The following is a 26,378-nucleotide window of genomic DNA, read 5'->3' as shown; positions in this document are numbered from 1 at the left end:
GTATGACAAAACTGCACATTTTAGAGTGACCTTTTATTGTCCCCAGCACAAGCTGCACCTGTGTAATGATCATGCTTTTTAATCAGGTCCTTGATATGCCACACCTGTCAGCTGGATGGATCATCTTGGCAAAGGAGAAATGCTCACTAAAAGAAATGTAAACAAATTTGTGCACAAAATGTGAGAGAAATAAGCTTTTTGTGCATACAGAACATTTCTGGGATCTTTTATTTCAACTCATGAAACATGGGACCAACTCTTCACATGTGTTTATATTGTTGTTCACTGTAACTTCATGCAATTCTACTCGTTTTGCCATGGGGTGGAGAGAAAGACTCATAGCTGTCATCGCTGCTAAAGGTGCTAGTACAAAGTATTGACTTAGGGGTGTGAATACTTATGTAAATGACATATTTCTCTATTTCATTTTCAATACATTTGCAAAAATGTCAAAAACATGTTTTCACTTTGTCATTATGGGGTAGTGTGTGTAGATGTGTGAGAAAAATCGATATATTTGAATTCAGGCTGTAACAACAAAATGTGGAATAAGTCAAGGGGTTTGAATACTTTATGAACGCACTGTATGCCCCCAATGCAATTATGCACTCTAATACAACCACAGTGGGATTTGAACTGTTTTTATACTGTTTCTCAAATTAATTGTGTATATTTTAAAGTTATATAACAACATTCCATTGTTATTTAGCATTCTCTAGTCCTAATATGGAGCCCAGCTGGGCTCCCTGCTTGTGCCATCAAATCCCTGCAACTTATCCAGAACGCTGCAGCCACCCTGGTCTTCAACCTTCCCAAGTTCTCCAATGTCAGCCCGCTCCCCTGCACACTCCACTGGCTTCCAGTCGAAGATTGCTTCCACTACAAGACCTTGGTGCTTGAGAGTCCCTGCCCATCTTCTCAAAGCACGTGAAACCCTACCTCTTTAGAGTATCTTAAATCCCCCCCCCCCCATCTAGCTCAGACTTTGCTGATAGCTACTTTATTGACAAGTTTACTTACTATGCCTGTGATATGTGCTTGTCCCACCTAGTTATCCTAAGATGAATGCACTAACTTTATTAAGTCGCTCTGGATAAGAGCGTCTGCTAACTAAAATGTAAAATTATTACACTATTCGTATCCGTTCATCAGTTTCAATTGGGGACTTTCATTTTGAAGCCGAACCGCAAATTCCAGTATTGTGGCCCATCCTTATTGTGGCTAGCTTCACACAGGTACTGTACAGTATCAGAATTCTGAACATGCTTGAGTGAACGAGACCTGATTAAGAATGCTCGTGCGTTCATAAAATCGCTATGACAGACGAGTGGATATCGCCATACTCTGGGAAGATTTAACGTTGGAATTCTACTCAAACTAAATAAGTTCAATTATTTTCTTTATGTTGTAACGGCCACGAGGGAAAATGTAAGGACACAACAATTGACTTTATCAACAATGTAGCTGTTGTATTGGCAAACTGAGACGAGATGATTTTCAAAACGCTCGCAGGTAAAACTTCATTCGTGGGGCATCGTTTACCGCAGACATTTCTATTCTTACTGTTTCTCGGAAGTCTGGGATTTGGAGCTTTGTTCTTTTTGCCTGAAACATCTCGTTTGAAACGTATTTTTCAACATAATTCGGACAACTCGGCGGTTATCACCGACTCTATGAATGGACAAAGTGCACAGCCCAGCTCACCCATTGGAGCCGCTCAGTTCGATATTGGAGTGCTACGTATACAATCACAACTCTCATCTTCAAATGGAAAACAGACAAATAATAACAAGGAAAGTAGTCAAGGAACAGTTTCAATGGAACATACGTCTGAAGGTGACGCTGCAGACAACAAGGTGCATACAAGGGGCGTGGTGGTATCAAGTCGCGCGCGCTCACCTGTGAGAGTGAAGTTGAGGAATTGTATGCTGAAACCGCCATATTTGGCAAATTATGGGAAACCTAGTGATCCTGAATCTCTGCAGCGTCGGGAGAAAGTCAAAGAGGTAAGTGGTGGTGATAGGCCTATGCATTGCCATATGGTATCATAATAGGATAGGATAACGCGTTGCTACAGACAGGTTTATGTGGAGAAGGCAGGAGGACAATAATAGCTTGAGCAATCAATGTCCTTGAGCAAATAACTGTTAATGGAAACAACATGCTTGAGGCTGTAGGTCTACTCAATGATTAACACTTTTAAATTAATTAGGATTTATTGTGAATTTTATACTAAATAGCCTGGATTCAGGCACAGCCCCAGACTGAAAGATAAGGTTTCTCCTCACTGTTGCCCATGAGGGAATGCAGTTGGCATCTTTTTAAAAGCCAGACAAATTCATCAGCAGGCTGCATATCTCCAGGTCAATAATGGAGCTGCATGGTAAGTGTGTGGGTTGGCAGAGGTGGGGTGCAGGGGTCATAAAGCCTACTGTACAGATCTCTTGAGGTAATGCTGTTTGATTGGCAGGGCTGCTCCAGTCGTCCAGACACTGGGTTTCTGTCCCAAATGGTAACCTGTTCCCTACATAGTTCACTACTTTTGACCAGAGCCCTATGAGTAGTAGTGCACTATATAGGGGATAGGGTGCGATTTAGGACGCACAGTGCACCTCATTGTTCTGGGGCACAGGCTCCTGACTGTCGAACATGATGATTCTCCTGACTCCCAACAGTCATATCCGCTATTCACCTTTACCTGACACTACTTATTACAAACGTCTCCAAAGCACACACACACACACACACACACACACACACACACACAGCAACTAGGGGGGTGAATATTCCCACACACAACGTACAGTAGCTTCTTTCATTCAAACAGAGAATAGAGATATATTATTTACCAGGCAAGCTATTTGCAAAGCCCATGACTGTAGAGCAGCTGTAGACTGTGAGTGATCTATGTTGCTATTCAGCCACGATTCTCCAGAATGAAACAGAAGCTTTTATTCTTTTGATCTGTTTTTCATAACTGGGCTACTTACAGTCAAACAGAAGCTTTCTTTCATAGAAATAGAGGCTCAAAACTTCAGAAAGCTATTACAGTATCATATCAGTTAAGAATTGTACTGCCAGAGATTGGTCTAACTTGGGTTCTTGTTCATTTCTTGGCAAGGAGAATGTGACTTATCTTTGGCCTCATTTGGATATTCATTGTGCGGAAGTATAAAATGACATTGACACGGCTGCAACAAAGCCAAGCAAGCTTGAATGTCAAACTAAAACCCCTTCAATTTTTATACAAGATCTTTCTTTCTTCCTAAAGTTCTGATCAATGGACGCTCCGTGTCATTTCAAAACCTCTGGAGGGGAAATAGGGCCATCTGATACTTTATTGAAGGCAGATGATTCAGAGGTGCCAAAGATCCCATCCAGAATAGGTCATCTTGATTACAATGGTCAACCCCAAGGCTTTTCCTGGTGAAAGACCATGAATAGGCCTACCTGTCTTCCTCACTGGTACTGCTGTTTTGATGAATAAAGCAACACATAATCTCCAAAGTTCATCTCTCCCTGTTCTCTCCACCTGTCTCACACATTGTCCTATCACCACAAAAGCCAGAGCCAGTGCAACAGAACTACAGCCTTTTTCTTTTTTTTGTTCTCTTTTTCTTTCCCTAACACAGTTACCGACAGTTACCTCAAGATAACTGCTAATCTATGCCAAGAGGTAATAAGAAACAAACTGATATACAGTTACTGCTTATTGCGACTCACTGTTGGTAGATTGTTGACAAGGACTGCAGGCAGAGGAGTTGTTTAATGGAGTAGGTTATTAGCTCTTGAGATATAAACAGACCCCATGGTGAGAGAAGTTAATTTGGCAAAATTAGATGCATATTACGATAATATAACGTGTAAGCCATTATATGCATTAGCCTAAGCCATGTGAATAAGTAGGCTGAGGAGATGAATGGATGTTGGTTGTTACTAATGTTACTGGTGGTTCCAGAGGGAGCCCTTGGATCACAGAAATGTGATGCTTGAATGACCTCATCCTATTGCAATGATATCATTTCATGGAGATTATGAAACGACTGCAATGAGCTGTTCAATTTTGATATTAAAACTAATTAAAGGTTTTCATCTGTTTGTCTATCACTAAAACTAGTATACTTATTTCACTGAGATTCTACCACATGTATTTTTATTTCAGATGATGAAGTTTGCTTGGGACAACTATAAGCGCTACGCATGGGGGGAGAATGAGCTGCGACCACTCTCCAGGAATGGCAATGATGGCAGGACATTTGGTGAGTAAATGGCTCCCTGGACGTACTATATGGCATACCAGTACCCTGCTTCTGAACATACTCTATCTACATGGAAGTTTATAAACTAATGTCTGCAGTTAATGGCTCTGCAGTGCAGTCCATAGCAGTTAATGTTTCTAGTCTGCAGTACAGTCCATTGTGTGTTGGTGTGTTGGTGTCACAGGTGGGTTAAGAGGTGCCTCTATCGTGGACTCTCTGGATACCCTCTACATTATGGGGCTTGGTGAAGAGTACCAGGAGGCCAAGGAGTGGGTGGAGAACAATCTGAACCTCAATGTAGTAAGTGGGTCATTTTTCCCTTATTACAAATAATTCATGCTGTCAGTGGGGCTATACATAGGCCACTTTAAATCTAATCCAGAACAGCGTGCAGACAGGTTAGAGTTGGATAGGGACGTCACTCTGAGAATGGTGGACCTGCATATCAATCATGGTTCAGGCAGGGAGATTATGCCCGCTGTGAAAAAAAATGAAAAACATCCTTAAATAACCCTGGAGCCAAACCTCCGACAGCTCGTCAGACACAATAGAAAGTATCCCTCGTCTGTAATGAAAAGCAATCTCGCTCTCTCTCTCTCTCTCTCTCTCTCTCTTCTCTCTCTCTCTCTCTCTCTCTCTCTCTCTCTCTCTCTCTCTCTCTCTCTCCACACAGGGTGGAGAGGCCTCTCTGTTTGAAGTGAATATCCGCTACGTGGGTGGCCTGCTGTCTGCCTACTACCTAACAGGAGAGGAGGTGAGATCCATCATAGTTTATTCCTCACATTTCTACATTGCTTAACAGCGGTATTACTCAGGTATAATGTCTCCCACCGTTATATGAGGCCTAAAGATATCTGTCTTCCGGAAAACAGCTCTACATCCTCTTGCCTGATAATGCGGCCGTTCAAATGAATGACCTAGAATCAAAGAGAACCACCATCACATCCTTGGTTGTTGTGTGCAGTTGTCAAAACTTATATATCCTATAATTCATCGATCACGGACAGATTAGAGAATTCCATTAATACCACACACACTGAAATGATGTAGGTTGATTGAGTTCTGGAATTTATCCACAATCAAGGCATTCTTTTTCGGAACTAAGCAGGCTCTGTCGTAGAATGATTCCATTGCAGTTGATCCATTGTGGGGATGGTCAGTTATCACAGCTGGGAACAGGATCAAGGACCAGACTATGAAGTAATTGTCACGTCCTGACCAGTATAGGGGTTATTTGTATTTGTAGGTTGGTCAGGACGTGGCAGAGGGTATTTGTTTTATGTGGTTTGGGTTGTGTGTGTTGTATTTAAAGGGGGTTTGATTTGTTAGTTCCGGGTTTTTGGGCACTGTTCTATGTTAGTGTATTTCTATGTTCTGTCTAGTCTTTTGTATTTCTATGTTTTGTTTATTGGTGTTGGACTCTCAATTGGAGGCAGGTGTTTTCTAGTTGCCTCTGAGAGTCCTATATATAGGTATGTGTTTTGTTTTGTAGTTTGTGGGAGATTGTTCTGTGTATAGCCTTGCGCCTTACCAGCCTGTATATAGTCGTTGTGTTTCCTTTGTGTACGTGTTTATTTTGGTTCTCCTTCTTCACCAAATAAAAGAAGATGAGTGCACATATTCCTGCTGCGTTTTGGTCCACTTTATCCGACGACAACTGTTACAGTAATTAAGAATACCGTTTTAGGGCTCAGTTGTGCCTTCTCTAATTAAACAGTCTTAAAATCTGGGGCTGTATGTATCAAGTGTCTCAGAGTAGGAGTGCTGATTTAGGATCAGTTTAGCCTTTTAGATCACAATGATTACGATAACATGGACGGGAGGAACCAGATCCTAGATCAGCACTCCTGCTCTGAGACATTTAACACATACAGCTCCAGGTATGAGAGTTGGGAGGACATTCGGCACCATGGACAGCTCCCAACAGCCTGTTTTTCTCCTTGTATGGTGATCAATTACACTGGGTGAGATTACAGTATATTTTCAGATTACCATGGCAACATGACTACCAGTATTACCTTCCTCTGCCAGAGCACATTTCTTCACAAGGTTGTGCTCTCAGTTCTTGATGTGATTACAGGCTGTGCAATTTCAAGGACACTTGTTCAAGCCTTAAATAATTGTAAAGAGAAAGCTGGATTATTATCTTGATACAGTCGTTTCAGAAATGAAAGAAAACATAACATACTCATCACAGTACCAGTTTCATTATATCCTGCAGAGTGTTTTCTCAGACTTTTATATTGAGGGTTAACCAAGACTGCTTGTTTGTGGTTGCTGGCTGCTTTGTTCACAAACAGAGGCAGTAATTGGTTTTAAACGAATGCAGCATTTCAGATAGACAGAACACTGCTACAGGCACAATGTGTCCCAAGCTCTTCTTTGACTCCAACTTTGGCTTTACTTTGGTGAAATTCTTTCTTTTAGCTGCATGTCATACTTTGTAAGTTTGTCAAGCTGTGCCTGTGGATTTATACAGGTTGTGTATCATTAGATAATACTTATGTGGTCCACCTGGATACTAGGGCTGGGATGATACCAGTATTGAGATATTTGTTAGTATTGTGGTATGGAAACAAAACACGAAAAGGGATTTAATGTTAAAAACAAACATCATTATGTTGTCATCCAGAGTCACTTGTATTTATTTTCTAAGCTATAGAACACAACATTTTACATAAAGCAGGTTTTAAAGGACCAAAGACTTTGGTCTTCTTTGTGTTTTTATTTTTGCTATGGAAAAAATAGTGTAATACTGGTATTGTCACAGCCCTACTGGATACAAGGAGAGTCATTAGGCACATTTCCTTTGGGGACATGCAGGACAGGAAACAATAAATGGGACACCAACTTTGCCACAGCTGTTATTAACACTCCCTGAAAAGTGATACACTGACAATGTGATTTCAGCATAGAAGTGCTTGAACTAGATGCAGTCTACAAAAGGTGAACTACAACGAAGACTACAACACTCCTCCCCTTTCCTTGTCCCTTGCCAAACCCCACCCGCCACCAGACAGACACTGAGGAGAGGGATAGAAGAGGGCACGAAGCCCTGAGCTGTCCCATAAAGTCACACATCTACTACTTTAGATGAACTGAGCTGTCTCAACTGAGCTGTCTCAACTGAGCTGTCTCAACTGAGCTGTCTCAACTGAGCTGTCTCAACTGAGCTGTCTCCACCGAACTGAACTGACTTAACTGAACTGACTTAACTGAACTGACTTAACTGGACTGATTTAACTGGACTGAACTGAACAGCTATCTTGTCTCTCCAGGTGTTTAAAAGGAAAGTGGTGGAGCTGGGGAGAAATCTGTTACCTGCCTTCAACACTCCCACAGGCATACCACATGGAGTTGTCATCCTGGCCGGGTGGGTAGCATTTCCTAGTTGGGTGTTTAATACCTCTTCTGCTGGAGCAGGGTAGTCTTCACTGAAACAATGTACGTAAACTGACACATTGTAGCTATGCTGTTGTAGGTAGCGTAATTCTTGGACTGTAAATAGATTGCAGGACTATATATCGTGATCTAATTAGTTGCAGCGTGTCATCATGCGTTACACTTGATGAACTCTGGATTTATCTAATCCCGGTAATACTATTAAAACCACAGTGGAAAAGACATTTGGAGAGAGAGAGGGAATCCATCCTGTTCATTTTTACTCAAAATGCATTTTCACTGCAGAAGTGAGAGTCATTATATTCAGTTTTGCCTGATGGCCCAGCTCTCCTTCCTAGTCCCTAGGGAAAGTAAGTGTGAAGTGAATGAGAAGTGTGAAGCAATCTGCCATGGCCATTAGAGGGAGGGTAAACTAAGCTGGTGCTCCTGGCAGCCTGTCAGCTTCCCTCTCCCCAGCTGTCAATCAATGGCTTATCTGGGATCGATGTGTCAGGTGTCTGGGAATGACAGAGGCTCAGAGTGGGGGAAGATCAACATCCCCCTCCTCCATATCTAAATATAGAATATTATGGAAGTGAATGAGGAACAGGTCTGGGTAGAAGAGAAAGACTAACAGGTCAGGATCTGCTCATAATCTATAGCAGAATAGACTCTTGTCATCAGGATTATTCTCCAGGTTCTTTTATCAGAAAGACAAAATAATATTTCAGACATGAACCGTGCTGTCTGCTGACAACTGGACAAAAAGAAGGATATCCAAGACACAACTATAGATTGTCTCAGCCTATAATGGTAATTTTATCCAATCAATGCTTTTCTGTCACATCAAGTACTTATCCGCCTAGCCAATCAAGGCTTGTCACAGTTAGGAATGATTATTCTGTGTGATCAAAGCTGGTTAGAGCTTACCGCATATCCATCTGTCTGACTACAGCTATCTCCAATAACACTGTGAAATAATAAGCCTGTGAAATTACTCATTTTAGGGCAACACACTGATATTTCCGCCATGTGCATTAGAGAGCATGACAGCCAGCACCTTTGCAGAAGAGCAGAGGAAATGATACATTACTACATAAATATTACATAGCCAATTTGAGTTGAATGTAAGTTATTCAGCTAACCATGGTGCGAATTACGGGGGAGTCGGGGGCTCAGCTCCCCTGAATGAGACGTTAACTCCCCTAAATGCAACAAAAGTCCAACTTTGGGGAGGGTCTTGAAATAATGTCAATTTAACACGTTTCCTATTTGTTTAGAATGCAGTGGTAAATATGTTTTACATTGGAATATTTTATTTTCATATTTACCAATGAAACGAATACCCCCCACCGATCTGTCATGGTTTAAAAAATGTATTTCTATGTGGCGGTGCTGTCCATCCAGTAGTGCTGAATTTCGGCCTCAGCTGACCTCCTTTATGTGTAGATGTTCCTTTGTACTTCCTCATTTTCGGCATTTGTTTGCCATGCGACTTTCTTAAAAATAGCCTTTATTCCAATGCATTTGATTTATCCGTTGATTTATCATTGTTTGCGTTTGTCGGTCAGCTGTTTGGAGCTCTCGTTGTTTTGTTTTTCAGATGCGCGAGGGTACTGGTGATCTCTGCATCAGAAGTAACAGACCATTTTATTTAGCTTCATTATATTCTATCAATATTTGTTTTCATTCCTCGATTAGATGATGATGATGGTCAACAATATCACATAGGCTTACATTATTTTGGATTTGTGTGCTCATGAGAACTGTTTTCACAGCGAAACATCATGAAATGTTACGTAGGCGTAGTTACACTTACAGTGCATTTTCAGAGATCTCCAAGATCAATGATTCGTACAGGTTTTAGGTTCAATGTTCTAATTCAATTGTTAAATGCTTAACAATGATAAATAACACTGTTATAAATGTCATTAATGTAAGGAAAGAAAGGTAGTGTTTTATGTCACATAATCTTTGAAGTCTCCCAAGCATTAACTCATGAATTATGGACAACTCATGAACTATGGTGTAAAACATGTTTAGATTCAAGTAACTTATTATTATGAATGTAGGCTATTCTGCGTGTGTTGATGTCTTTAAAATTGCCTTGGCTGAGAGGGTAGGCTATCTGCATTGGTGTAGGCCTCCTAGTGGAGAGTAAATGCCGTTTACCCACCTTTAAAAAAAAAATAATAATAATGCATTGAAAGTTTAGGGAGAGTTACTTTTTTTTTTTACCGCGACCAGCAATCAGAGTTTACCCACCAATTTTATTTTTTACCGCTACATCACTGGCTACCAGTAGGCCTACATATATTTGAGGTTCATGGTAATACACATTGTAGCCTAGTCTAGTAAAAGTTGACAGTGTGTGTTAAGGTGACCATCCTGTTTTTCCCAGGACAGTTTCAGCCCCATTTCAGGTGTCCCAACTACAAAAAAATATAAATTTGTCAGCAAGACGCATCAATTAATGTAGGCCTAATCAATGGCCATCACTGAATGACATTAGACACACTTTTTGGTGTTTTGTAACAGATGTCTATTTCCATTCATCAAATGCCATGCAGTTTGAATGCTGTAATTATTTTGGAGTGGACGAACATGCCTACCTTTTTGAAGTGATTTGTTTGACAATCAGATTAAAATATCATGACAGGTTGTGTTCATGCCACATTAAAAGGAAATTCATTTTTACCGTTTAAATGACCTCTTTATTATTAGGCCTATATTTAATTTTAAAAATACAGAGACCCTGGGATGTCATGGTGTAATTCAGCTAACCGAACAGTATTAGCAACTTAACCCTCACATTTGAACAAATGTAGAATTTGCAAATTGGGAGGATCATTGTGTTCATAAAATTCTGAATGTGCCCAATGCATAATGTATGTGTTATTGCTGGTACAACTTCTACAGTACAGCAGGCAGGTTTCAAATGTTACATTTCTCTTGCCTGGCTACCCAGACTCCTTGCACCGGCCAAACGCTACGCCGCGCCCACGGACTTTTCCGGAATGGTTCTGGATCTGAGTACCTCCCCGACCCTTCACCGAATGTGAACAAGTTCGGGGTCTGATTGGTCCAGAAACAGAATGGGTTGGGCTAGAGCCAGAACACACGGGGGCGGTTTGAATAATCGTAATTGGTTTTGATATTCTGATTGGTTAGAGGCGATCCAATCGCTCCTCGTCACCACAAATGACTTCAATGATGGCTGTCTCAGACTAAAGTATGTAGCAAACGACAAAGCAGCGGAAGAATTTAGTGTGAGTCATCAGGCTAGCATTTCTCTCTCATGTCTGTTCCTGTGTTAGTGATTCCAGGAGGTCGTCCGGAGGGGATTTAGGGAGGAGCAGTGTTCTAGCAGAGTTTGGAACCCTGCATCTGGAGTTTGTTCATCTGTCAGAACTCACCAATGATCCCATTTATACCGAGAAGGTGAGTGCTGTAACTCCACAAGCTTCACATATAATGCTTTTGTTTTCAAGTCTTTAAAATCAGATGTAATGTGAAAATAACACGTGCTTAGAAAGAATAACCCATATTGAGCTCAACTGTTAAATAAATGAACTTGTTTTTTGTCTCTCTCGCTCTCTTACTTCTCTACACCCTCAGGTTATGAATATTAGGAAACACCTGAACCAACTGGACAAGCCACGTGGCCTCTACCCAAACGCTCTCAACCCAGTCAGTGGGAATTGGGAACAGCGTAAGTCACCATCTGACTATTGAGTAATTGCAGTCCTTCATTAAACTAAGAGGGATTACATTGTTCTTTGATGTTATTGTCCTGTCTGAAAACAGCCACTTGTGTTATATGGCATGGCAGATCATGCGTTATTGCTTATCTTTTTCAGATTATGTCTCCATTGGGGCCCTTGGTGACAGCTTCTACGAGTATCTAATAAAATCCTACCTGATGTCAGACAGGACAGATGAAGTTGCTAAAAGAATGTACTATGCTGCACTGGAGGTACACATACAGTGTATGGTTGCATGCTATAACCACATTATGCTATAACAGCAGAATAGCAATAGGTGAAGCGTGAGAACAAGAACAGAACCATAGAACAGAGCACGAAAAGGGAAAGAGAGATTGCGAAAAGAGGCAAAGACATTTGATGAAAAATATATATATATTTTTTTTATTAATATCAATTTACCAACATTTCTGAAAATGGACATATCGCGTTTTGGAATGAAACTCTTCACATGTTGTTTACTAATGATACCCATCTACTGTACCCTGCTTTAGGCCATAGAGAATAACCTAGTCCAGAGGTCTCCTGGGGGGCTGATCTACGTGGCTGAGTGGAGAGGGGGTATCCTGGACCACAGGATGAGTCACCTGGCCTGCTTCTCTGGAGGGATGATCGGGATCGGGGCTGAACACGGCAGTCCAGAGACCAGGCAGCACCAACTGGACCTGGCTGCTAACATCACCCATACCTGCCACGAGTCCTACAGACGTACACGTAGGAACACACACACATATATATATATATATATATATCTGATTGGGCTTTGAACTGGGTTTTGAGTATGTGTGTGTATAGATAGATAGATAGATAGATAGTGTAACGATCGTCGTCGGGTGACGAGGAAGCGGACCAAAACGCAGCTGGGAGCGAACACATGTTTATTCTTTACACTTGAAATAAACACGTACACAAAATCAAGAAAATGCCGATACGTTAACTGCTCAAACCAAGAGACATCACCCCACAAACAGCGTGGGGAAAAAAGGAACTTAAATGTGATCCCAATCAGAGACAACTAGCGACAGCTGTCTCTGATTGGGAATCGACAGAACCCAACATAGAAATAAACCCCATAGAGCTAACACAAGGCTCTAACGCAAACATAGAAAACCAACCAAGGAAAAATACCCAACATGACACACCCTGACCCAAAATACCCGAGTTCACCTGGTCAGGGCGTGACAGATAGATAGATACTCAAAGCCCAATCAGATGCCTTACAGGGTGTGTAATTGACATGCTGTCATGGCATATTCACAATTCATTAATTAAAGTCTGAACCATTTTTACTCTAGGGCCCCATAAAGAGGATGGATTCAAAATGAATCGCCATTAGTTAATGCTTTTTTAATCAAGGTGTTTTTATTTGGCTTTTCAGTATTTTACAGGCGAAGGGCGAAAACAAACAACGAATCCTCTACCACTCTCAATCCTATGCTCCAACAAAGCCCCACCCCCAACCAGATATGGCATTACATCATTAGTTATTGCTTGACAGGTTTAATAGTTAGTCACCTGTAAAGGTGTTAACAGTAAAAATCCACTAAAAGGATGGACTAATGATGAATTACCATTAGTTAATACTTAACAAGCTTTCCTAAATAGCATGATCAATAACAAAACAATAACAATGTCACATCTCTTACATAACATTAACTAGCATTACACATTTTATTCAATTTCATTGCCTTAGATATTTACATGACACAATTAAGTAATATGGGAACTTATGTACAAAGTTAGAGATTTGAGAAAATGTTTGAGGGACATTCATATTGCCATTGTATGTGAAAAGGTGTCACCCTGATCTCTCTGAAGGCCTGTGTAGTTGTCACCCTGATCTCTCTGAAGGCCTGTGTAGTTGTCACCCTGATTTCTCTGAAGGCCTGTGTAGTTGTCACCCTGATTTCTCTGAAGGCCTGTGTAGTTGTCACCCTGATTTCTCTGAAGGCCTGTGTAGTTGTCACCCTGTATGTCATCATACTCATCAGGGTCTGCGAAGATGTTGTCAAGGGTTTCATAAATATAGGCTCTGGTCCTCACACTCACATCTGACAGCACTTTCTCCTCTGACATCACGTCCTATTCTATCACTTCCTTCTCTGACATCACTTCCTGCTTCTCCTCTTCAGTGTACAGTAGATGAGACCTGAAGCTTTAGCAGCCAGGGCAACGCCCACCGAAGCCAGTACAGAAAGCAAAACAGACACTGCGAAGACACACCTATGTTAAGGTCCAAGAGGGTAGAGTTCTGAGCTCCTATCTTGTTCTCAGCCATACAGTAGTACTGGATCATGTCTCCCAGACTGACACTTATGTACTGTTCTCTTCCTTCTCCTGTGTGGTCGACTCTCACTTCAGTCCCATTGCTCATGTACCACGTTTAAGACGTCACTGGTGGGTTGGCATCACTGCTGCAGCTCAGAGTCACGGACTGCCCTCCTCTATTTCACCACTGACTGACACTGAAGTGTTCTTGGGGCCATATTTCACAATAAGTGTACCTCCAATGGGAGATTCTCAAGGCCTCTTACAATAGAGAAGTAGCTGCCTGAACGCCCTTTTCTGACTGCCTGTAGAAACATGACCTTGGACTTGGACTAATGGTATCCCAGCAGTTACCAAGGAGACATGCAGGAGAGTGAAGATCCTCACATCCTTTTACAGCACAGGAGTAACTGCCTGCTTCCTCACTGCGGACTGGGTCTTGGTACAGGTTGATGTTCAGGGTTTGGTAAATGTTGCCCATTCTTGTACCAGATGTAGCCCCAAATGTCATGAAGCCACTCAAAACGTCTGTAATACCCTTTCGTCATCTGTGAAGTCTTCGGGAATGGTCTTGTCCTTCCATTTCTTATTGTTGCCATAGTTAAACCTGACTAAGTCACCTGTCCGCAAAAAGTCAGCATCAGGGAAATTGTAGTTCATGTTCACTGACGAACCCTCTTAAGGCACAAACTTTCTTCTCATTGCAAATCACTGCAACTACATTCGACAGACTGGCTATAAAGAGGAACAGTCCTGCAAACATGCTTCTTGCCAAAGTGACGGGCATCAGTTAGAATGTGAAAGGGAGATCCTCCAATACCTACCAACTTACTGGCAGTGCAGTTGAAACAAAGTGTTAGTTTGAGAATGTGTCTTAATACCTAATGGAAGCCAAGCTTCAGTTTCTGATACAGATCTGATTTCCTTTTAAAGTGTGTTTATCAAGATGCATAACTCACAGGGTGGACATTGAGGCTATAATGAGTTATATATTCATAGGTCCACATAAAAATCAATGTACAGTGCATTCAAATCAAATCAAACTTTATTTGCCACATGCGCCGAATACAACAAGTGTAGAATTTACCGTGAAATGCTAACTTACAAGCTCTTAACCAACAGCGCAGTTCAAAAGAAGAAGAAAATATTTACCAAGTAGACTAAAATAAATAGTAATAATAAAAAGAAACACAATAAGAATAACGAGGCTATATACAGAGTCAGTGTGCAGGGGTACAGGCTAGTTGAGGGGGGGGTCAGTGTAAATTGTCCTGTGGTGATTTTTATGAATTGTTCAACATTCTAATGGCTTGGGGGTAGAAGCTGTTGAGGAGCCTTTTGGTCCAAGCGCTCTGGTACCGGAGGTGACTGGAGTCTCTGACAATTTTATGGGCTTTCCTCTGACACCGCCTATTATATAGGTCCTGGATGGCAAGAAGTTTGGCCCCAGTAATGTACTGGGCCATTCGCACTACCCTCTGTAGCGCCTTATGGTCAGATGCCGAGCAGTTGCCATTCCAGGCTTTGATCAGGATGCTCTCGATGGTGCAGCTGTAGAAACTTTTGAGGATCTGGGGGCCCATGCCAAATCTTTTCAGGCTCTTGAGGGGGAAAAGGTTTTGTTGTGCCCTCTTTACGACTGTCTTGGTATGTTTGGACCATGATAGATCGTTGGTGATGTGGACACCAAGGAACTTGAAACTCGACCCGCTCCACTACAGCATTGTCGATGTTAATGGGGGCCTGTTCGGCCTACCTTTTCCTGTAGTCCACGATCAGCTCCTTTGTCTTGCTCACATTGAGGGAGAGGTTGTTGTCCTGGCACCACACTGCCAGTTTTCTGACATCTTCCCTATTGGTCTTCTCATCATTGTCGGTGATCAGGCCTACCACTGTTGTGTCGTCAGCAAACTTAATGATGGTGTTGGAGTCGTGTTCGGCCACGCAGTCGTGGGTGAACAGGGAATACAGGAGGGGACTAAGTACACACCCCAAAGGGGCCCCGGTATTAGCCTGTTATGGACAGGAGTTCCGTGAGCGGAACCCCTAGCCAACAGCCAATGTAATAGCAGGGCGCGAAATACAAAACAGCAAAAATCTCATAATTCAATTTTCTCAAACATACAACTATTATACACCATTTTAAAGATAAGAGTGTCCTTAATCTAACCACAGTGTCCGATTTCAAAAAGGCTTTACGGCAAAAGCAAAACATTAGATTATGTTAGGACATCTTCACAAGAAAAACCACACAGCCATTTTCCAAGCAAGGAGAGGCATCACAAAAACCAGAAATACAGCTAAAATTAATCACTAACCTTTGACAATCTTCATCAGATGACACTCCCAGGACTCAATGTTAGACGATACATGTATGTTTTGTTAGATAAAGTTCATATTTATATTAAAAAAAAACATTTTACATTGGCGCGTGATGTTCAGAAAATGTATTGCCACCCAAAACTTCCATTGAATGAGCACATCAATTTACCAAAATACTTATCATAAACGTTGATAAACTTTAAAACAGTTATTGAAAGAATTATAGATACACTTCTCCTTAATGCAACCGCTGTGTCAGATTTTAAAATAGCTTTACGGCGAAAGCACATTTTTCAATATTCTGAGTACAGAGCTCAGCCATCAAAGCAAGCTATACAGTTACCCGCCAAGTTCTGGCTTCCCTTACCTTTGCTGATCTTCGTCGGAATGGACTCCCACTTCCACAAGAAATTGTATTTTGGTTCGAAATACTCCATATTTATGTCCAAATACCTCCTTTTGTTCGCGCATTCAGATCACTATCCAAAGGCATAACGCGTGAGGGTAAAACAAGAGACAAAAAGTCAAATAGTTCCATTACCATTCTTAGAAACATGTCAAACGATGTTTACAATCAATCCTTAGGGTCTTTTTAACATAAAACGTATTCCAACCGGACAATAGCGTATTCATTACAGAAGAAAAAGAAGGAGCGGCGCGCCAAATGTGCCAGCGCAGTACACAACTCACTGGTCCCAGGCAGTCCACTGATAGACTGAGTTCCTATTCTCTGCCCAGTAACAGTAGACGGATGAAACAAGTTTCTAAAGGCTGTTGACAGCCAATGGAAGCCTTAGGAAGTGCAATGTGACCCCACAGACCCTGTAGTTTCGATAGGGATTAGAAAGAAAACTACAATCGTCAGATTTCCCACTTCCTGGTTGGATTTTTCTCAGGTTTTTGCCTGCCATATGAGTTCTGTTATACTCACAGACATCATTCAAACAGTTTTAGAAACTTCTGAGTGTTTTCTATCCAAATCTACTAATAAAATGCAAATATTTGACTCTGGGCCCGAGTAGCAGGCAGTTTACTCTGGGCATGCTTTTCATCCGAACGTGAAAATACTGCCCCCTATCCCTAACAGGTTTTAAGGATCAGTGTGGCAGATGTGGTGTTGCCTACTCTTACCACCTGGGTGCGACCTGTTAGGAAGTCCAGGATCCAGTTGCAGAGGGAGGTGTTTAGTCCCAGAGTCTTTAGCTTAGTGATGAGCTTCATGGGCACTATGGTGTGAATGCTGAGCTGTACTCAATGAACAGCATTCTCACATAGGTGTTCCTTTTGTCAAGGTGAGAAAGGGCGGTGTGGAGTGCGATTGAGATTGCGTCACCTATGGATCTGTTGGGGCAGTTTGCGAGTTGGAGTGGGTCTAGGGTGTCTGGGAGGATGCTGTTGATGTGAGCCATGACCAGCCTTTCAAAGCACTTCATGGCTACCGACGTGAGTGCCACGGTGCGATAATCATTTAGGCAGTTTACCTTTGCTTCCTTGGGCACAGGGACTATGGTGGTCTGCTTGAAACATGTAGGTATTACAGACTCGGTCAGGGAGAGTTTGAAAATGTCAGTGCAGACACTTGATAGTTGGTCTGCGCATGCTTTGAGTACACGTCCTGGTAATCTGTCTGGCCCAGCGGCTTTGTGAATGTTCACCTGTTTAAAGGTTTTGTTCACATCGGCTACCGAGAGCGTTATCACACAGTCATCCAGAACAGCTAGTGCTCTCGTGCATGCTTCAGTGTTGCTTGCCTCGAAGCGAGCATAAAAGGCATTTAGCTCGTCTGGTAGGCTTGCGTCACTGGGCAGCTCGCGTCTGGGCTTCCCTTTGTAGTCCGTAATAGTTTTCAAGCCCTGCCACATCCGACGAGCGTCAGAGCCAGTGTAGTAGGATTCAATCTTAATCATGTATTGACGTTTTGCTTGTTTGATAATTCGTCTGAGGGCATAACGGGATTTCTTATAAGCGTCCAGATTAGTCTCCCTTTCCTTGAAAGCGACAGCTCTAGCCTTTAGCTCGATGCGGATGTTGCCTGTAATCCATGGCTTCTGGTTGGGATAGTCACTGTTGGGACGACATCATCGATGCACTTATTGATGAAGCCGATGACTGAGGTGGTGTATTCCTCAATGCCATTGGATGAATCCCGGAACATATTCCAGTCGGTGCTAGCAAAACAGTCATGTAGTGTTGCATCCGCGTCATCTGACCACTTCCGTATTGAGTGAGTCAATGGTACTTCCTGCTTTAGTTTTTGCTTGTAAGCAGGAATCAGGAGGATAGAATTGTGGTTAGATTTGCCAAATGAAGCGAGGGGAAGAGCTTTGTATGCATCTCTGTGTGTTGAGTAAAGGAGGGCCAGGATTTTTTCCCCCTGGTTACACATGTGACATGCTGGTAAAAATGTGGTAAAGCTGATTTTAAGTTTGCCTGCATTAAAGTCCCCGGCCACTAAGAGCGCCACTTCTGGGTGAGCATTTTCTTCTTTGCTTATGGCCTGATAGAGTTGGTTGAGAGCTGTCTTAGTGGCGGCTTCGCTTTGTGGTGGTAAATAGACAGCTACGAATAATACAGATGAGAACTCTCTTGGTAGATAGTGTGGTAAGGTACTCTTCCTCAGGCAAGCAATACCTCGAGACTTCTTTAATATTAGACATCGCGCACCAGCTGTTATTGACTAAAAGACGCACACCCCCACCCCTCGTCTTACGAGAGGTAGCGTCTCTGTTCTGCCGGTGCATGGAAAATCCCGCCAGCTCTATATTGTCTGTTTCTTTGTTCAATTACGTCTCGGTGAAACATAAGATGTTACAGTTTTTAATGTCCTCTTGGTAGGATAATCTTAATAGTAGGTCATCAATTTTATTTTCCAACGATTGCATGTTAGCAAGGAGATTGGAAGGCATTGGGAGTTTACTCGCTCGCCTCCGGCTTCTCAGAAAGATCCCCGATCTGCGTCCCCTTTTCCGGCGTCTTTTCTTCACGCAAAAGGCGTGGATCTGGGCCTGTTCGAGTGAAAGCAGGATATCCTTCTCGTCGGACTCGTTAAAGGAAAAAGTTTCTTCCAGTCCGTGGTGAGTAATCGCTTTTCTGATGTCCAGAAGTTATTTTCGGTCATAAGAGACGGTAGCAGCAATATTATGTACACAATAAGTAAAAAAAATAAGTTACACAAAAGGCAAACAAAATAACAAAATTGCACAATTGGTTGGGAGAACGTAAAACGTCAGCCATGTTCTTCGGCGCCATCTTCGGAAAGTATTCAGACCATTGGCTTTTTCCACATTTTGTTACGTTACAGCCTTATTCTGAAATGGATTAAATAGTTTTTCCCCCTCATAAATCTATACAATACCCTATAATGACAAAGAAAAAACTGTTTTTTCTAAATTTCTGCTAATTTATATAAATAAAAAAAACTGAAGTATCACATTTACATAAGTATTCAGACCCTTTACTCAGTACTTTGTTGAAGCACCTTTGGCAGTGATTACAGCCTCGAGTCTTCTTGGGTATGACTCTAAAAGCTTGGCACACCAGTGTTTGGGGATTTTCTCCCATACTTCTCTGCAAATCCTCTCAAGCTCTTTCAGGTTGGATGGGGAGTGTCACTGCACAGCTATTTTCAGGTCTCTCCGGAGATGTTAGATCAGGTTCGAGTCCGGGCTCTGGCTGGGCCACTTAAGGACATTGAGACTTGTCCCGAAGCCACTCCAGCGTTGTCTTGGCTGTGTGCTTAGGGTTGTTGTCCTGTTGGAAGGTGAACCTTTGCCCAAGTCTGATGTCCTGAGCCCTCTGGAGCAGGTTTTCATCAAGGATCTCTCAGTACTTTGCTCTGTTCATCTTTCCCTCGGTCCTGACTAGTCTCCCAGTCCCTGCCGCTGAAAAACATCCCCACAGCTTGATGCTGCCACCACCATGCTTCACCGTAGGGATGGTATTGGCCAGGTGATGAGCGGTGCCTGATTTCCTCCAGACGTGACGCTTGGCATTCAGGCCAAGAGTTCAATCTTGGTTTCATCGGACCAGAGAATCTTGTTTCTCATGGTCTGTGTCCTTTAGGTGCCTTTTGGCAAACTCCAAGTAGGCTGTCATGTGCCGCTTGGTGGTTCCAAACTTCTTCCAACTTCTTCCATTTAAGAATGATGGAGGCCACTCTGTTCTTGGGGACCTTCAATGCTGCAGACATTTTTTTGGTACCCTTCCCCAGATCTGTGCCTCGACACAATCCTGTCTCGGAGCTTTACGGATAATTCCTTCGTTTTTGCTCTGACATGCGATGTCAACTGTAGGACCTTATATAGACAGGTTTGTGCCTTTCCAAATCATGTCCAATCAATTGATTTTACCACAGGTGGACTCCAATCAAGTTGTAGAAACATCTCAAGGATGATTAATATAAATAGGATGCACCTGAGCTCAATTTCAAGTCTTACAGCAAAGTTGTTTTGTTTTTTTTATCTGAAAAAAGAAATCTAAAACCCTGTTTTCACTTTGTCGTTATGGGGTATTTTGTGTAGATTGATGGGGATTTGAAATGTTTTAAATCCATTTTAGAATATAGATGTACCGTAACAAAATGTGGAAAAGTCAAGGGGTCTAAATACTTTCCGAATGCACTGTATACAGTACCAGTCAAAAGTTTGGACACACCTACTCATTCCAGGGTTTTTCTTTATTTTCCTATTTTCTACATTGTAGAATAATAGTGAAGACATCAAAACTATAAAATAACACATATGGAATCATGTAGTAATTAAAAAGTGTTAAATCCAAATATATTTTATATTTGAGATTCTTCAAAGTAGCTACCCTTTGCCTTGATGACAGTTTTGCACACTCTTGGCATTCTTTCAACCAGCTTCATGAGGTAGTCACCTGGAATGCATTTCAATTAACAGGTGTGCCTTGTTAAAAGATAATTTGTGGAATTGCTTTCCTTCTTAATGCGTTTCAGCCAATCAGTTGTGTTGTGACAAGGTAGGGGTGGTATACAGAAGATAGCCCTATTTGGTAAAAGACCAAGTCCATATTATGGCCAGAACAGTTTAAGTAAGCAAAGAGAAATGACAGTCCATCATTACTTTGTCAATCCGGAAAATGTCAAGAACTTTGAAAGTTTCTTCAAGTGCAGTCGCAAAAACCATCAAGCGCTATGATGAAACTGGATCGCATGAGAACCGCCACAGGAAAAGAAGACCCAGAGTTACCTCTGCTGCAGAGGATAAGTTCATTAGAGTTAACTGCACCTCAGATTGAAGCCCATATAAATGCTTCACAGAGTTCAAGTAACAGACCCATCACAATATCAACTGTTCAGAGGAGACTGCGTGAATCAGGCCTTCATGGTCAAATTTCTGCAAAGAAACCACAACTAAAGGACACCAATAAGAAGAAGAGACTTGCTTGGACCAAGAAACACGAGCAATGGACATTAGACTGGTGAAAATCTGTCCTTTGTTCTGATGAGTCGAAGTGTGAGATTTTTGGTTCCAGCCGCCGTATCTTTGTGAGACGCAGAGTAGGTGAACGGATGATCTCCGCATTTGTGGTTTCCACCGTGAAGCATGGATGAGGAGGTGTGATGGTGTGGGGGTGCTTTGCTGGTGACACTCAGTGATTTATTTAGAATTCAAGGCACACTTAGCCAGCATGGCAACCACAGCATTCTTCAGCGATACGCCATCCCATATGGTTTGCGCTTAGTTCAACTATCATTTGTTTTTCAATGGGACAATGACCCAAAACACACCTCCAGGCTGTGTAAGGGCTATTTGACCAAGGAGAGTGATGGAGTGCTGCATCAGATGACCTGGCCTCCACAATCACCTGAACTCAACCCAATTGTGATGGTTTGGGATGAGTTGGATGAAAAAGCAGCCAACAAGTGCTCAACATATGTGGGAACTCCTTCAAGGCTGTTGGAAAAGCATTCCAAGTGAAGATGGATGAGAGAATGCCAACGGTGTGCAAAGCTGACATCAAGGCAAAGGGTGGATACTTTGAAGAATATACAATATATTTTGATTTGTTTAACACCTTTTTGGTTACTACATGATTCCATATATGTTATTTCATAGCTTTGATGTCTTCTATTATTCTACAATGTAGAAAATAGTCCAAATAAAGAAAAACCCTTTGAGTAGGTGTGTCCAAACTTTTGACTGGTACTGTGTTTACAGATAAGCATATGGGTAGCCTGTAGACATCTAGAGTAGAAGTATATTTATATAAGTATAAAGTATTATAAGAGCATCTGAAAGTAGTTGCAGGGAATAAAGTTAACCTGTAAGATTGTAGGACCTGAGTAGGGTGTGATCTAGCTGTAACGCTCCCTTCTCTAGGTACATACTGCCCAGGGATTGAACCCCGGTCTCAATCCCTGAGTGTAGCACCTTGGCAGAAACAATTGTAATCATACAGCTTTCTCTCTAATATGACTATTCTCCAGCATATTACATAATTATGCACAATAATATCCAGTGCATATCCAGTGTTTTTTTAATCAGGTGCTGGAGATCAAACAATATGTTTAGCATAGTGCATTGTCATTTCTAATCCAACCTAAAATCCAACAGCCACTAAACTGGGCCCAGAGGTGTTCCGGTTTGATGATGGAGCGGAGGCCTCAGCACCCAGAGTAAACGAAAGGCATTACATCCTGAGGCCAGAGGTCGTGGAGAGCTACATGTACATGTGGAGACTGACCCATGACCCCAAGTACAGAGAGTGGGGCTGGGAGGCTCTGGAGGTGAGGCCATATATTTACAGTGCCTTCGGAACGTATTCGGACCCCTTGACTTTTTCCACATTTTGTTACATTCCAGCCTTATTCTAAAATTGATGAAATTGGTTTTTTCCCCTCATCAATCTACACACACTAACCCATAATGACAATGCAATAAACAGTTTTTTTAGAATATTTTGCTAATTTATTAAAAGTAAAAAAATATATATATTACATTTTACATACACTCCCGTTCAAAAGTTTGGCGTCACTTAGAAATGTCCTTGTTTTTGAAAGAAAAGCAAACAAAATTGTCCATTTAAAAGAACATCAAATTGATCAGAAATACAGTGAAGACATTGTTACTGTTGTACATGACTATTGTAGCTGGAAAAGGCGGAATTTTTATGGAATATCTACATAGGCGTATAGAGGCCCTTTATCAGCATCCATCACTCTTGTGTTCCAACGGCACGTTGTGTTAGCTAATCCAAGTATACCATTTTAAAAGGCTAATTGATCATTAGAAAACCCTTTTGCAATTATGTTAGCACAGCTGAAAACTGTTGTCCTGATTAAAGAAACAATAAAACTGACCTTCTTTAGACAAGTTGAGTATCTGTAGCATCAACATTTGTGGGTTCGATTACAGGCTCAGAATGGCCAGAAACAAAGAACTTTCTTCTGAAACTCGTCAGTTTATTCTTGTTCTGAGAAATGAAGGCTATTCCATGCGAGAAATGGCCAAGAAACGGAATATCTCGTACAACGCTGTGTACTACTGCCTTCACAGAACAGCGCAAACTGGCTCTAACCAGAATAGAAAGAGGAGTGGGAGGCCCCGGTGCACAACTGAGCAAGTGGAACAAGTACGTTAGAGTGTCTAGTTTGAGAAAGACGCCTCACAAGTTCTCAACTGGCAGCTTCATTAAATAGTACCCGCAAAACACCAGTCTCAACGTCAACAGTGTAGAGGCAACTCTGGGATGCTGGCCTTCTGGGCAGAGTTGCAAAGAACAAGCCATATCTCAGACTGGCCAATAAAAATAAAAGATTAAGATTGGCAAAAGAACACAGACACTGGACAGAGATATGGCTTTTTCTTGTTTTGCTACCCTTCTCCAGATCTGTGCCTCGACACAATCCTGTCTCGGCACTCTACAGAGAATTCCTACGACGTCATGGCTTGGTTTTTGCTCTGACATACACTGTCAACTGTGGGACCTTATATAGACAGGTGTGTGCCTTTCCAAATCATGTCCAATCAATTGAATTTCCCACAGGTGGACTCCAATGAAGTTGTAGAAGCATCTCAAGGATAATCAATGGAAACAGGATGCACCTGAGCTCAATTTCGAGTCTCATGGCAAAGGGTCTGAATAGTTATGTAAATAAGGTATTTCTGTTGTTTATTTGTAATACATTTGCAAAAAAAAACAAAAAAACTGTTTTTGCTTTGTCATTATGGGATATTGTGTGTAGATTGTTGAGGGAATTGTATTTTTTATCCATCTTAGAATAAGGCTGTAACATAACAAAATATGGGAAAAGTCAAAGGGTCTGAATACTTTCCGAAGGCACTGTATATCAATGATAAATACATTACAATAAATTGACCTATGATCCTGTGGTACATTACCTATCAGCCCATTTTGATACTGTAGTCCTATGTGTGATTACCCTAAAATAACTTAACCATAAAACCAACTACATGTAAAATGGAAATGTTGGTCTGATTATTGCGGTTAGTTAAAGATGGGATTGTACTTTTATTTTACAGGCTCTGGAGCGACACTGTCGACTTGCCACAGGGTACTCTGGTATCATTGATGTCTACGGCCATATAATTCAACACGACAACCTACAGCAGAGTTTCTTTCTGGCAGAAACACTCAAGTGAGTGAAGGAAAAGATACAAGCATCGTGTGTGTTATCTTTGTCATTTCTCTGTGTTTTTCATTAGCAATAACCATAACATTATTTTACAGAGTTTGTCATCTCTGTCCGTTTTGACTTTGTCTCTGTCTATATATCTCATCTTAATTGTGTTTTCCTGTCCTCCCTTCTCTATCTTCATATTTTCTCTGCGCTTTACACTAGCAATAACCATAAGATAACGCTATTGTACATTTATTGTGTAAAGTTTGTAATATATGTCAGTGTTTGCTTCCTTTTGTACCTAATTTTAATAGTGTTTTCCTCTCCTCCTCTCCGTCCTCTCTCTCTCTGGTGTGTTACAGGTATCTGTACCTGCTGTTCTCTGACGACGATCTCCTGCCTCTGAAGGACTGGGTGTTTAACACAGAAGCACACCCTCTACCTGTCATCCCCAGGAACTGCTCTCAGGAGAGAGGACACAGACCCAATTGGACTCATTGACAGGCTTATAGGGCTCTTTTTGAAATGGACCATATATGGTGTATGTTCATTGTCAGGCTTAGCTCCAGTGTTTAGCCCAAACATTTTGCCTTTAAGTTTCCATCTCTGAGGCCTGGCCCCAAAAAAAGCCCTAAGAAATGATTGGGGGCCCCCTTTCTGGCCCTAGTCACTTTGATTAAACTGCAGGAGATGGATGGTCAGTGAGACACATATCTCTGTGGATACTGTTGAACTGATTTTGTCTCACTGAAAGCTGTTGTTGTTTCTGTGAATCATCAGAAACCAACAATGATTATATATATCTACTTCTTTGCCTCTGTGAGGGAAATTCCCATATCACAGGGAATAAGCTGAACATCAGCTGTCTGAGTGTCAATATTTATTTGTGATACATCCATTGTGCATTAAATCTGTCTGCTATGATAAAAAAAATATAGTTTTTTCAGTGTAGGATTTTCTGTCCATGCCAGTTATTTTTATTATCAGATAATTTCACTAATTGTAAGTCGCTTTGGATAAGAGTGTCTGGTTAAGGACTAAGATATAAATGTAAATATTTCTGATGGATTTCAGCACTTCTCTGACTCACGATGCAAAACACTCCTCATCGATCAATTTTTATCCTGAACGCGATCCATGGCTTGGAAAATGATTTATAGAAAGCTGTAGTCCCAGGAGAAAGAGGGAAATTATTCATAAGGTCCAAAAAGTGAACAGAGAGCTTAGTGAAAATGATTACATGCTCACAACTACCACCTCCCTCTTACTTTCTCTACATGTGCACTATACATTAGCTTACCCTACATTACTTAAAATGACTTGGAAAAAGTAATATTTGATTTCTTCCCTGATGGCTCAGTTGATTACAAATCTGAGACTTTCATAATCAATAGTCATTTATTAATTTCTGTAATATTAAGATAGGCTACTGATTTTTAAATAGTATGTTATATGCTTTATTTGATAGATGGGAAACAGGGAGATATATTAAAGGAAGACAAAATGTGTAGATTCAGGAATTGAACCCTGGTGTCACTGCATATCTGCAAATAGCCATGAATGTTTCCACTCAACTACAGGGGCTGTGTATTTTTAGTAGGACTTTGGATGTTGCATTAAGTAAATATTGCCTGATGAACACAGGGCAATGAGGGCATGGCCCTCCCACAGGTCACTGTGGCATGAGGAAATACCTGAATAACAGGGAGGCAAAATCCCTAACATGGCAACGACCAGTGTGTGTGTGGTGGGGGGGGAAGGGGGGGGGTGCTTTCTTAA

The 26,378-nt window shown here is 41.6% G+C and overlaps 1 protein-coding gene across 3 annotated transcripts; it reads left to right on the top strand.

Annotated features, from left to right (window-relative positions):
* Positions 1–1,217: 1,217 nt before the first annotated feature.
* LOC106570376 (mannosyl-oligosaccharide 1,2-alpha-mannosidase IA) lies at positions 1,218–26,355 on the top strand. 3 transcript variants are annotated; one of them, XM_014142629.2, is made up of 12 exons: positions 1,218–2,006; positions 4,163–4,259; positions 4,444–4,559; positions 4,933–5,013; positions 7,538–7,632; positions 10,967–11,081; positions 11,259–11,352; positions 11,501–11,616; positions 11,899–12,118; positions 22,573–22,745; positions 24,502–24,617; positions 24,962–26,355. In XM_014142629.2, the coding sequence occupies exons 1-12, from the start codon at positions 1,491–1,493 to the stop codon at positions 25,098–25,100; spliced, it is 1,878 nt and encodes a 625-aa protein (XP_013998104.2). In that variant the 5' UTR covers positions 1,218–1,490; the 3' UTR covers positions 25,101–26,355. The 3 variants fall into 3 exon arrangements, 2 of the variants coding, with proteins under 2 accessions (XP_013998104.2, XP_013998102.2); XM_014142627.2 differs by having other exon boundaries at positions 10,958–11,081; XR_001320657.2 differs by lacking the exon at positions 22,573–22,745 and having other exon boundaries at positions 10,958–11,081.
* The last annotated feature ends 23 nt before the right edge of the window (positions 26,356–26,378 follow it).

Source organism: Salmo salar, chromosome ssa14 (assembly GCF_905237065.1).
Source record: "Salmo salar chromosome ssa14, Ssal_v3.1, whole genome shotgun sequence".
Classification (NCBI taxonomy): domain Eukaryota; kingdom Metazoa; phylum Chordata; class Actinopteri; order Salmoniformes; family Salmonidae; genus Salmo; species Salmo salar.
The sequence above is the reverse complement of the archived record's forward strand: the minus strand, read 5'-3'. Positions and strand labels throughout refer to the sequence as shown.

Excerpts from the sequence above, each read along its gene's own strand:
- LOC106570376 (XM_014142627.2), top strand. The coding sequence starts at position 1,491 with ATGATTTTCAAAACGCTCGCAGGTAAAACTTCATTCGTGGGGCATCGT. Across the intron at positions 11,617-11,898 it reads TGTACTATGCTGCACTGGAG|GCCATAGAGAATAACCTAGT; the intron begins GTACACATACAG and ends ACCCTGCTTTAG. Across the intron at positions 24,618-24,961 it reads TTTCTGGCAGAAACACTCAA|GTATCTGTACCTGCTGTTCT; the intron begins GTGAGTGAAGGA and ends GGTGTGTTACAG.